Genomic DNA, 13,740 nt, shown 5'->3' on the forward strand with positions numbered 1-13,740 from the left:
GGACTAGGGGGGACTCGGCCCTTGTTGTGAGTGCGGGGATGGGGAGAGAGAGCAGTGTTGCGGGGTATGGAAGAGACCCTGGTGCGAGCCTCATTTATGGTGGAGGAGGGGAACCCCCGTTCCCTGAATAGTGAGGACATTTCAGATGTCCTGGTGTGGAACGCCTCCGTCAGTTTCGCCACCTCCAACGTGACCCCACTACTCGCCACATCTTCCCATCTCCCCCATATCTGCCTTCCGCAAAGACCGCTCCCTCCATAACTCCCTTGTCAATTCTTCCCTTCCCTCTCGGTCCACCCCCTCCCCGGGCACTTTCCCTTGCAACCGCCAGAGATGCAACACTTGTCCCTTTACCTCCCCCCTCGACTCCGTTCAAGGACCCAAGCAATCGTTCCAGGTGCGACAGAGGTTTACCTGCATCTCTTCCAACCTCATCTATTGCGTCCGCTGCTCTAGATGTCAGCAGATCTATATCGGTGAGACCAAGCGGAGGTTGGGCGATCGTTTCGCCGAACACCTCCGCTCGGTCCGCAATAACCAAGCTGACCTCCCGGTGGCTCAGCACTTCAACTCCCCCTCCCACTCCACCTCCGTGGGGGGTAGGGGTCTCCTCCATGGCCACAGCGAGCAGCACCGGAAATTGGAGGAACAGCACCTCATATTCCGTTTGGGGAGTCTGCACCCCGGGGGCATGAACATCGAATTCTCCCAATTCTGTTAGTCCTTGCTGTCTCCTCCCCTTCCTCAGCCCCCCTGCTGTCTCCTCCCACCCTCCCGCCTTCTGGCTACTCCTCCTTTTCCCTTTCTTGTCCCCACCCACCCCCACCCCCAATCAGTCTGAAGAAGGGTTTCGGCCCGAAACGTTGCCTATTTCCTTCGCTCCATAGATGCTGCTGCACCCGCTGAGTTTCTCCAGCTTTTCTGTGTAACCTGCTGTATACGTCTGTCTTTGTAGCTGGGATCAAAAATTGGATCGAATGCCCTCGTCTGCTCCTAATTGGTTTGGGTTTGGTGTAGGTCTTGTAGTCTATGTCGAGCTGACCATTTAACATTGTATAAAATTGCTTGGGTGTAAGTTGCTCAAGCGAAATATGAGGTACTGCTCCTCCAATTTGTGTTTAACTCGTGTGTTAAAATGGAAAAGCCACTCACTTGGCGACGCCGCCTGCCTGCCCTCCCCCTCACTGCCGCCAATGATCTTTGCCGCCGCCTCCAGCCAGCTTGGCCCAGCCCTCGTGACCACACCTAGCCAATCAGACGCCGGCACTACGTCATGCCCACCCAACCTCAGCCAATGAGAGCGCGGCTTGAAACGAGGTGCGCAGAGAGCGCGAGCTAAAAAACAACACTGCGCTGTCCGTCCGTCCGTCGACTGTCAGTGATCGATCGTTGGTTTGAGCCGGCAGTGGAGCCAAGCTGCGGAGGAGACCACCGCGAAATATTTACCTCAGAAAAAGTGTAGTTGCAAGTGCGTTAACTCGGGGAGGGAGTTTTTAAAGTTTTCCGGCGAGGTTTACCTCAGGTTTTCCGCGGCGTTTGGCCCAGGCGGTGTTCGGAGGCCTCGCCGAGCGTCGCCGAGTTTCTCTCCCTCCCCCCCCCCCACCCGGGGGAGGAGGGGGTGGGGATGGCCGTGAGCTCCCGCCCCACCGACGCCCGACTGACCGTGGGATGAATCACACAGCGGTGTGTTGTCGTCGTATCACGGAGGATGACGGCGGTGCCGAGCCAAGGGAGCCCGGTCAAAACCTACGACTACCTGCTCAAATTCCTGCTGGTGGGCGACAGTGATGTGGGCAAGGGAGAGATCCTGGAGAGTCTGCAGGATGGAGCCAGCGAGTCTCCCTACGCCTACTGTAATGGTAAGGGAAACCTCGACCAGGCACTGCAGCCTGTGGAAATCCGGGTGTAGGAAGTTGAACACGAAACCTTGGCATTTAAAATCATTGATATTAACTCTTGAGTAACCAAAATGTGTTCTCCTTGAATCTCAAAATAAACCCTTTTACCGATTTTGTTTATTATTAGAACGACACCAGAGTGTAAACATCATGAATGGATCAAATAATTCAGTTTTACATTTTCAGGACTAGGTATCTGCTGATTTTTTTTTTACTTTATAAATCGTGCATTACAGTTGCCCGAATCACTTTAAATCCAGAGGAGAACTGTAACCTTGGCAGAAAACATGTTCTAAAACGGCATTTTCAAATAAGCGGTAATTATGAAACATTAAAGCTTGATCACTGTCGAATCTCTTGAGAGCATTTTTTTTCCTGTAATAGTCATGGATTTCTTTAAGAACCAATTTTAACTCTGGATTTAGTATAGGGTGGTATTTCTTTTTCCCTATAGAAAGCAGTATATGTATATTATTTTTAAAAAATAAAAAAATTACTGCTGCTGGTCTCCATATACAGAATCAAGCTTATTGTATTCTGTGTCATGTAATGTGGTCTGACAGCTATTTACCTTTCCTCATTTGTTGTCAAAACAGTTGCTGAGATTGCTTTTGCCGTTTAATCATTGGTTTCAGAATCCTGCTACCTGCTTTCGCTTTTTGAAGGTGACTTTCTTGCAATACTTGCTTCGTTGTTGGATACAGTGCTGAACACCAGGAAAGTGAAGGCAAATACATTTCATACCTTTTACTGATGATGGATGTCATTGTGCTGATACTTCCAGAGCACTTGGTTGTAGTGGACAATTATTGTTGTTAAGATGATATTGATAGTTGATGTCATATTTTTGTAATTGCCACAACAATGACAGTCGGATCAGAATTGATCAAAATAAAATGGAAACTGTGGAACAACAAACACGTTTATTTGTTTGGGCGGCAGAAGATAGAAATGTTAGCTTTTGTGGAAGGTCACTGATCTGATCTTTTAACTATTTCTCTCAATGCACATGCTGCCTGACGAATTGACTATTCCCAGATTTTAATTTAATGTTGTATACTTATCAGGGAAGCAAATAGTTATTTGATGCACTTGCAATCTATTAAGCAGCAGTAAATTTACAAATTTTAAAACTGCTGTTAAATGTCTTGTAAATGGACAGAAAGTTCCAGGTGATGATGGACAAGTGCTGGATGTCAAATTGCAAGATCATCTACACATTTTGTCCGTTTCTTATTTTGTCTGTTCAGTGGTCAGCTTTGATCTTGGGTAAATTGCTGCAAATGAAGATCATGGATAGTAAAGCTGTTTGTTTACTTTTTGTGAACAGATGCTATTTAATTTATACATAAATCAAATATTTTCAATAGTTTTGACATATCTAATACAATGAGACTATGAATATTATTTAGTAAGCTGGATATACTTGCTCTGTGGAGATCATATTTCATCTGTTTGGCATTGAATGTTATTGGTATATTTCTTGTTATACAAGCAATTTGTGTCATTTTGTTGTAGGTGGCCCATTGTTATACTCCTCCCTCTTTGAGGACAATACAATGTAAACACATACATATTTTGACAATTACTGTGGTTGTGGAACAGAAAGAATGTAAGAGAAAAATCATACTTTTCTCTAGGAATGTGCTTGGAGAGAACATAAACTTCACAAAAATTAGACAAACCAGTTCAACCAGTCTTATGACCTTGCAATTTGTAATTCTTTCTTTATTCTTATTTAAAGGAGTAATTTTAGTTTTGAATAAGTTATTAAAATCGCAGACTTACTCAATTTGATGAGTTGCAGGTTTAGTCCATAAAAGGGCACATCTCTATCTTGCAGTTCCATTGAGCTGGTTTCCATTCTGATCTCTACTGTCCACGTGGAATTTGCACATAGGTCCTGTGACCATGTGGAGTCTGCCCGGGTGTGCCCTATTTCTTCTGTCATCTCAAACGCGTAGGTTAATTGCCTCCCAGCAAGGGTAGTAGGAACGTTGCTGAGAGAGGATGTTAATGGGCATACATGAGAGAATGGATTGCAGGAAAATAAATGGGTGAGTGGGATTTCCCCCGAGAGCCAAGAATAGAGTTGCTCTACTGCTATGCCACCATGCTGCCCTTAGACCCTTTTTTTAATTAAAAAAAAATTGACATGGATCTATTTTCTGTTGCTGATTGTTTTCTGTTGTACATTAGGTAGAAAACGTGTTATCTGGAGCTCACAAACCAATGCATTGGGAGTGTACACCATCACCATAATTATCTGCCTTTATTTGCTTGCATCCAGCTGAAATTGGTTGCATGTAACCTATTGCCTTCAACATGACTTGGGTGACATTTTAGAACCAGAATGTCATCCAATGTGACCAAATGAGAATAAAAATAATTAATAAAAATAAAATCAATTAATCCCGATATCCCAAAAACTTTTTCAAAGAAGTCTATTCCATTGTTACAAGTTTTATTTGGGATTATAAGAATCATAGAATAAGTAAAAAACATTTATGCAAGTCAAAGATAAATGGAGGTTTGGCTTTGCCAAATTTCTTGTTTTATTTCTGGGCAGTCCATATTAAAAACATGAATTTCTGGCTGGAAGAAATGGATCAACAACCAGATTGGTTAAGGATGGAAAAGGAAGACTGTTTACCTTTTGAAATTGGTCCGATTATATTTGCTCCCACAAAACTGCACAAAAAAACCTATAAGGAAAACCCCTTAATACATAGTGGCATACAAATTTGGAAACAATTTAAAAAAGCTTTACAATTGAATAATATACCACTATGCCTTCCCATTGTAAATAATCCTTTATTCAAGCCATTCTTATTGGATAAAGGTTTCACACAATGGAAAAATTATGGAATTAAAAAGATTGGACATCTTTATGGGGAAAGGCACTTTTCTTTCATTTCAAGTGTTACAATAGAATCATGGACTGCACTCAAATAACTTCTTCAGATATCTACAAATTAGAGAATCTAATACACAAGTCTACAGGACCAGGGAACAAGAAATCCTTGACAAATGTTTGAACAAGCATCCTAACACTGAAAAATTAATAGCTTGTATTTATAACACCCTCCCAAACAACGAGGTACCACCGATGGAACCATATAGATACACATGGGGAAAATGAAATTGGTCATCCTATAACGAAAGATATGTGGGACTAAAGTTTATAACATATACATCAATGCTCGTTAAATGCCAGACATGCTTTAATACAATTTAAAGTCTTACATAAATTACACTACTACAAAATAAAACTAAATAGAATCTTCCCACATATCTCTCCTATTTGTGATTAGTCTACATCTAGAGGCTAATTTAACACATACGTTTGCAAATTGTACAAAAATGAAACATTTCTGGACCGATATTTTTGAAATATTTCAGGTTATTAATACTAAACTGGATCCAGACTCAAAATTACTAATACTTGGAATATCAGAACAAAGTTTAACACTCACAACAAGCCAAAGAAACTTCCTCGACTACAATTTAATAACCGGGGAAAAAATAATATTAACATTTTGGAAAGGCCCTATAACCCCCACAATTTAAATGTGGATTGTGGAAATGTCAGAGACCCTATATCTACAAATAATTAGACTTGTCTTAATGGACAAACAAGAACTTTTTGTTAAAATATGGGCTCCATTCATTAATTATCTGAAGGGATAGACTGGCCCAGCACGAAAACCCAACTGAAACTTGAACTCGGGAGTACATGAAAAGTTATACTTTATAACTTTATACTCCAAACCTATCTCCAATGACGTATTATAAGTAATCCATTCCACCTTTTCTGTTTTTTTGATATTCGTAACTTTTTTCTTTCTCTCTTTTTCTATCTATATTATTAAGAGGGAGTTAGATGTGGCCCTTGCGGCTAAGGGGATCAGAGGGTATGGAGAGAAGGCAGGTACGGGATACTGAGTTGGATGATCAGCCATGATCATATTGAATGGCGGTGCAGGCTCGAAGGGCCGAATGGCCTACTCCTGCACCTAATTTCTATGTTTCTATATATTTAAAAAAAACACTAGAAGCAGAAGTAATCGACAATTGAAAATGTTAATAATGTATGACTGATGTATATGAAAAGTTTTTTTAACTATAATATGTAACTATACTTTATAATATGTCTACTTCTAATAAAAATATGATTAAAAAAAAAAAACTAAATGAAAATAAAAAGGGATTGCAGTATGATGGATGTAAATGGGTATTCCGTGGTTGGAGCATATTTGGTGGACGAAAGAGCTTTACAAAATAGTATGGGGTGATTGTTGGCTGGCTTAGGACTTTGGTGCCAGACTGCAGTGTCTAAGCAGGTTAGACAGCATTTCTGGAGAAAATGGATAGGTGATGTTTCGAATTGAGACCTTTCTTCAGACTGGAGGGGCGGAAACAAAGCTGGAAAAAAGAGTGGGGGAGGGGGGGGGGGGAAGGGGAGACACGCAGTCTGGTAAGTCATAGGTGGTTGGTTACAGGTGAGGGGGAATAAGGCTCCGGACCCAAAAATTATCCATGTCCTACACAGATGCTGCCTGACTAGCTGAGTTACTCCAATACTTTGCCATAAGGGATAGGAGTAGAATTAGGCCCATAATCTACTCCACCATTCAATCATAGCTTATCTATCTCTCCCTCTTAACCCCATTCTCCTACCTTCTCCCCATAATCTCTGACACCTGTACTAATCAAGAATGGAGAGAAGAGGTATTTCTGGTAAACTCCAGCGAGTACAGGCCCATTGCTGACAAATGCTCATCATAGGTTAACCTCATTCCTGAGATCATTCGTGAAAACCTCCTCTGGACCCTCTCCAGAGCCAGCATATCCTTCCTCAGATATGGTGTTCAAAATTGCTCATAATATTCCAAATGTGGCCTTACCAGCCACCTATAGAGCCTCAACAAATATCCCTGTTTTTGTATACAAGCCTTCTTGAAATAAATGCTAGCATTGAGTTTGTTTTCTTTACTACAGATTATACTTGCAGATTAACATTTTGAGAATCATGTCCCTGTCTAACTGTTTTGTAAACTTTGGAATTGTCCCTGCCTCAACTACCTCCTCTGGCAGCTTGTTCCACACACCCACCACACTTTGTGTGAAAAAGTTACCCCCAGATTCCTATTAAATCTTTTTACCTTAAGCCTATGTCCTCTGGTCCTCGATTCACCTATTCTGGGCAAGAGACTCTGTGCATCTACCTGATCTATTCCTCTCACGATCTTACTCACCTCTATAAGATCGCACATCATCAAGGAATAGGGTCCCAGTTTACTCAAACCTCTGCCTATAGCTCAGACCCTCTAGTCCTGACAACATGTTCATAAATCTTTACATTTCCTTAAATTATCAATTCTAAACTGTTAGAGATTGGTGGGCAAAATATCCATGTACTCTCCATGATGTTTGGGACAACGGCCCTTCATTTATTTATTTGCCTCTGTACTCCACAATTTGAGATTTGTAATAGAAAAAATTGCACGTGGTTAAAATGCACATTGTCAGATTTTATTAAAGTGTATTTTGATACATTTTGTTTTTACCATGTAGAAATTACAGCTGTGTTTATACATAGACCCCCATTTCAGGTCACCATAATGTTTGGGACACATGGCTTCACAGGTGTTTGTAATTGCTCAGATGTGTTTAAATGCCGTCTTAATGCAGGTATAAGAGAGCTCTCAGCACATAGTCCTTCCTCCAGTCTTTCCATCACCTTTGGAAACTTTTATTGCGGTTTATCAACATGAGAACCAAAGTTGTGCCAATGATAGTCAAAGAAGCCATTATGAGACTGAGAAACAAGAATAAGACTTGGAGACATCAGCCAAACCTTCAGCTTACTAAAATCAACTGTTTGGAACATCATTAAGAAGAAAGAGCACAGATGAGCTTACGAATCGCAAAGGGACTGGCAGGCCAAGGAAGACCCCCACAGCTGATGTCAGAAGAATTCTCTCTATAACAAAGAAAAATCCCCAAACACCTGTCCGACAGATCAGAAACACTCTTCAGGAGTCGGGTGTGGATTTGTCAATGACCACTGTCCGCAGAAGACTTCATGAACAGAAATACAGAGGCTACACTGCAAGATGCAAACTACTGATTGGCTGCAAAAATAGGATGGCAGGGTTACTTACTGTTTGCAAAGAAGTATTTAAAAGAGCAACCACAGTTTGGAAAAAGATCTTGTGGACAGAGGAGAACAGATTACCTTATATCAGAGTGATGGCAAGAGCAAACTATGGAGGAGAGAAGGAACTGCCCAAGATCCCAAACATACCACCTCATCGGGGAAACAACGATGGTGGGGGTGTTATGTCCTGGATATGTATGGCTGCTGACGGTACTGGCTCACTTATTTTCATTGATGGTACAACTGCATCCTGAAGTCTATAGACTTACCCTATCTGTTCAAGTTCAAACAAATGGCTCAAAACTCATTGGGAGACAAAAATGCTGGAGAAACTCAGCGGGTGCAGCAGCATCTATGGAGCGAAGGAAGTAGGCAATGTTTCGGGCCGAAACCCTTCTTCTCCTGAAGAAGGGTTTTGGCCTGAAATGTTGCCTATTTCCTTCGCTCTACAGATGCTGCTGCACCCACTGGGTTTCTTCAGCATTTATGTCTACCTTCGATTTTCCAGCATCTGCAGTTCCTTCTTAAACCTCAAAACTCATTGGCTGGCCGTTAATTCTACAGCAAGACAATGATCCCAAACATACTGCTAAAGCAACAAAGGAGTTTTTCAAAGCTAAAAATTGGTAAATTCTTGAGTAGCCAAGTCAATCACCCGATTCGAACCCAATTGAGGATGCCTTTTATATGCTGATGAGAAAACTGAAGGGGACTAGCCCCCAACACAAGCATACTTTTACACTTTATATTTGGTGTCCACCATAACAAACGTTACATGAAATTTAGAATGTAATTTTATTCTAAAGTGTGATAGCTGATTTCTTCACTTTTGCTGTTTTTCAACATACAAACGTACGTTCTTGCTATAAACATGGAGTATGTGACCAAATGTGACATAAAAATGGCCTTTATTAAAATCTGACAATGTGCACTTTAACCACATGTGATTTTTTTTTTCCTATTACAAATCTCAAATTGGGGAGTACAGAGGCAAATAAATACATGATGGGTCTTTGTCCCAAAAATTATAGGGCACTGTATAATTTAAGTTCTGTCAATGGCCTTGCCCTATTAAAAAATGTATTCCTGGTATCATCTGTTAGAATGTTAACAGGCAGAGGAGACAAATACGTTAGAGAACTGTATACAAAAGCCAGTGATACTGTGCATGTATTTGCCCATGAATCTTTTTTTCCTTTTGAGAGTTCAAATTTATACAGTGAATGGCAGGTCTTGTATAAAGCATACAGTTTAATCATGGAGTGGAAGTCTGTAGCTCCCTGCCAGGGCATTGAGTGCAAAAGTCAGGAAGTCGTGTTGCTTCAGTATAGAGGTTGGATTGAGCCATATTTGTAGTATTGTATGTAAATATGTTCACCACATTACAGGAAGGATGTGTGAGCTTTGGAGAGAGTGCAAAATTTCAACAGGATGTTGCATACCTCTATGAGCAGAGGTTAGACAAACTTGGATTGTTTTCTTTGGAGCACAGGATGCTAAAGAATGACCTAATAAAAGTATAGAATATTATGAAAGACATAGATAGGGTAGATAGTGTCTTTTTCCTGGGGTGGAATGTTCAAATGCTAGAGACAATGGATTGAATATGAGAGGGTAAAAGTTTATATATGAGATCCATAATCCAAGTTTTCTTGCATGATGGAAGATGCCTAGAATGCTCTGCCATTAAAGTAGTGGAAGTGGGTATGAGAGCAGCATTTAAGAGGCAGTTGGTGAAGAAGATGAGTGGGTTTAGAATGTAGGGATATAGATTCTGTGCTGTGGGACTAGTTTAAATTGGCATGGTGTTTGGCTTGCTCATTCCTCAATCTATCATTTGATTACATTTAATATCTAAAAATCCTAACAAGAAAACATGCATGCCACTTTAGGGTAGGGAATTCTAAGGATTTCCACCATTTTTAAGGTAAGTAGGGAGTAAAATTTTGTTTACACAAAATTCTACGTGAGTGATATTTCAGAAGCTTTTGGTTAGGGATATGGCGGGATATAGATCATGTTCAGGCTGAGTTTAACTTGGCATCGAGTTTAACACGGGAACTGCGGGTCAGAGAGCCTGTCCTGTGGGGTGCTGTTGTATGTCTAACCGAGCATCCTGTGACTAGTTCTAGAGTCTTCAGCTGGCATCATACTTATGTACATTGTCAGTCTGTCTCAGAATCTCTCTTAATAAAATCACCTCTTGTTCTGTACCTAAGTGAATTTAGGTTTATCTTAATTCCCTGTCTCTTGATTTTAAAGCAGAATTTAATGGCGCAATTAGATTTAAAGTAAATCTTAATGATTTTCATCGATGCAATTGTAAAATATTTTGGGATTAAGTTGCATTTTAGGCTTTTATCCTATGTGGAAATATTCTTGTTTAAAAGCAAATTCTGTCCCAGGGAAACAAATTTGCCCATGGCAATAAGTTCCTTTTAAAATTTGGACTAACAAAAACTGCAGCCTGCTGCATGTTTTTAAACCTCTAATCATCAGAACTATTTAAGGACCAAATTAAATATATGACATAACAACACTTGACATGTGCAGGTGTTTGCTCATTAGTCATCGAGACAACCCTGCTCCTATATCAGAAAAATACTACTTGAAATGGGAAACAGAAATCTATTAACGTAATGTTTCTTTGAATTCATTTATAGTAAATCATTTTTCATTTTTAATCCATGAAATCTGCACTTTAGTGTGTACGATGGCTTGGTGATCACAATATACCTGCACAACTTCCTGATGGAAAAGGAAAATAAAGATTCGGCTACTTTTTGTGCATAATTATATAGTATGTTATCCAAAATAGTCAAATGCATGTTACATTTAATTTGATACTGAACCATGAGGGAAATACTATTGGAGGTGACCAAAAACTTGGATAGAGATAATTTTTCAATGGAAATTGAACAGGGTTTTTAAAATTATCCAAATTTATAATTTGGTTGTTACTTAACTGTGCCAGTGATTTGTGAGATGATGGGTAAATAGAATTTTGTTTGAGTTGGGGAAAGTCCCAAATAATTTGAATGATCTCGTTTTTGGAGCATAAACGAGGGATACTCTCTACAGGAATAGTCTGTTGATATAAACAAAGCAGATTTTATCTCAATAGTAGATCATCTGGGGTGTGTGCCGTGATGCTGTGGCGAGGAGGGAATAGAAATAGGCAATGACAGTGAGATTTTATACAAGGTATCTTCTAGCCATTTGGCATCAAAGGTGTGAGGAGTTATTTGTTTCCAATTGTGAATGACAGGACACTTTTAATTGTATTCTGCCCAATAACAAACGTTGGAGCAACCACAGAGTCAGTGAAGTAATGCTGGATATCATATCATATATGGGTAAAGACTGATTGTTTATGCAAGATGAGAAAATGGATGGATCAAACAATACATTCTTTTGTAATGGAGGGATAATGCATCAGATGAAAATGTGTGGAGATCAGAGCTATTGCAGGTAGTTTTCTGGCTGGATGTAAATTTAACAAGGATGGTGTGGTTAGTCATGTCAAGGTTTTGAGGAAGATATCACAATTTTTTGTCTTTGTCATATCCATAATGTTTTTATCAAATCACAATGATCTCATTATGGCAGGACAGTTAGAAATAGGAGTTTTGAGAAAGATATTTTGATTCGGAGGGAAAACACTTTTCAAGGACCTAGGAGGAAGAAAAAAAGATTTTACAGCTGGAGTGGAAATTTGTAAGGGAGAAGGGTCATGGATAGTATTCAATGAAGGATGTTAATAATAGATGCGACAGATGTATAGAATCCAACGAGAAAGCAAATCATTGATGTGCAAACTGTAAAGGATGTTAGGTAGTCAGCAATTTTGTGGGAAATATGGTTTCCCATATTGTAGTTAAGCTGGGAAAAGGCAAAGGAGGTGTTGGAATTGGCAATTGATGCAACAGGGGCTCTTAACAATGTAGTCATGATGTTAGCTGACCAGATCAGCACCATTGATGAAATTCCGCTGGAAACCTTTGACTGACAAGGAAATCTATGCCCCTTTGCCATCTGTCAACATTTTTTTTTTTTTTAAAGTCAACCCTTCTAAATATGTACTAAACTGGTGCATGATCAGAGAGCAGATTCTCTCGCACTTGTGCAGTGGAATCTTAGCAAGTTCCTGTGTCCACTGCCAGATTGTGCAGTAAAGAACCAGAATATTCCCAGTAAATGTGGCAGTATGAAAAGTTGCATGCAGAACTTCAGCAGTAACCCAAGACCATTGTCATTCAGTTTAAGAAAGAACTGCAGATGCTGGAAAAATCGAAGGTAGACAAAAATGCTGGAGGAACTCAGCGAGTGATCATTGTCATTCAGTTTCTATTTTGTGACTTTAATGTATACTGATGTGCATTGATAAAATAAATCATCTTGCCAAACCATGGATATTTTGAGTGAAATGTGTTCTGATTTCTGCTGCATTCGGTGTGCAGCAGCTTTTGATCAGCTTAGTGAACAGCGGACGTAACTATCTTTGTATTGTACTACTGTGATACGCATTTAATTACATGTCTGTCCTGATCTGAGGTTTTCTTTTGTGTTTATGTTGCTAATTCTCTACATCGTGGATATGGCCTGTGAGATAATCTCCCCCAATTTAATATGATTCAAATATAATTATTAATCTATATATAGTCTCTGTAATATTGTGTTAGCATTTGAAAGGAACAATTCCTTATTTGTTCATATCAAAAAATTGTGTTTCTGAGCTAGTTTTTTTTTTTTTTTTTAAAGATGTAAACGTCAAAAAGAGATTTGGCACATATTATACTTTTTTTAAAGAGTGCTCTATAAAAATTGGCTTTCTGATCATAATCATTGCAATTAAAAGTTGAAAATAGCTATTGATAAAATAGCTTTCACTATCGGATTCCACAGATGTATCAGATTCTGTGGTTATTACATTAACTGTAAAATCACAGGTTGTTTTATTAGAAACAATTATTTGAAGGTAAAGTAATAGATATTGTGTAACTTGTATAATCAAAACAGTTTTTAATTCTAATTAAAAATTAAAGTTCAAATGGATAAACTTAAAATAACTGACTTTTGATTGCAAATCTACGATGCTTCTCTTGAGACCATGGAACCCAATATTTGCCTTGGGGAATGACGCTTAATGGGTTTGGCTCAAAAGGAGAATTTTTTATAACGGCTTCAAAAGGTTTTACAAAACTGATCATCTAGATTAAAGAAATGTTGCAATGTCTCATCTGGCAGATGGAATGAAGCCTTTCAGCATTTTAGGATCTAATCACCTCTTGAAATATGAGCTTCAAATAATTAAGAGTGGATATTATAATCCTATTTGAGTGGACACACTTAATGGGCACATCTGATCCATGTCAAAATTGTTTGAGAATTTCCTGTTTTCTATGTACTTTCCATCACTCTTATTTCTCCTGTGGGCTTTATTTCAATTTTTGTACTTTGAGGTTAATGAATATTTGAATTGAGAGTTCCAGAAATTCTAAATGGTAGTGTATTTGAGCACGTAAATGTAATGATGTTCATGTTCAGAATGTGAATGTCTTGAAAATAATGGTAATTGTAATAGAAAGTAAAATACTACAGAGAAATTCTGGGTAGATACAGATAGAGTGTTTAGAGGGCTCTAGGCCAAATGTGGGCAAATTGGACTAACACAGAACA

The 13,740-nt window shown here is 39.3% G+C and overlaps 1 protein-coding gene across 1 annotated transcript in view; it reads left to right on the forward strand.

Moving 5' to 3' along the window:
- Positions 1-1,328: 1,328 nt before the first annotated feature.
- The window catches only part of rab40c (RAB40c, member RAS oncogene family), a 41,400-nt gene continuing 28,988 nt past the window's right edge, over positions 1,329-13,740 (forward strand). The window contains exon 1 of the mRNA XM_055651164.1: positions 1,329-1,859. Coding sequence (XP_055507139.1) covers positions 1,709-1,859 — 151 coding nt within the window. The 5' untranslated portion in view covers positions 1,329-1,708. The remainder of the gene's footprint in view (positions 1,860-13,740) is intronic.

The sequence above is a fragment of the Leucoraja erinacea genome, chromosome 20, assembly GCF_028641065.1.
Source record: "Leucoraja erinacea ecotype New England chromosome 20, Leri_hhj_1, whole genome shotgun sequence".
NCBI classification, from domain to species: domain Eukaryota; kingdom Metazoa; phylum Chordata; class Chondrichthyes; order Rajiformes; family Rajidae; genus Leucoraja; species Leucoraja erinaceus.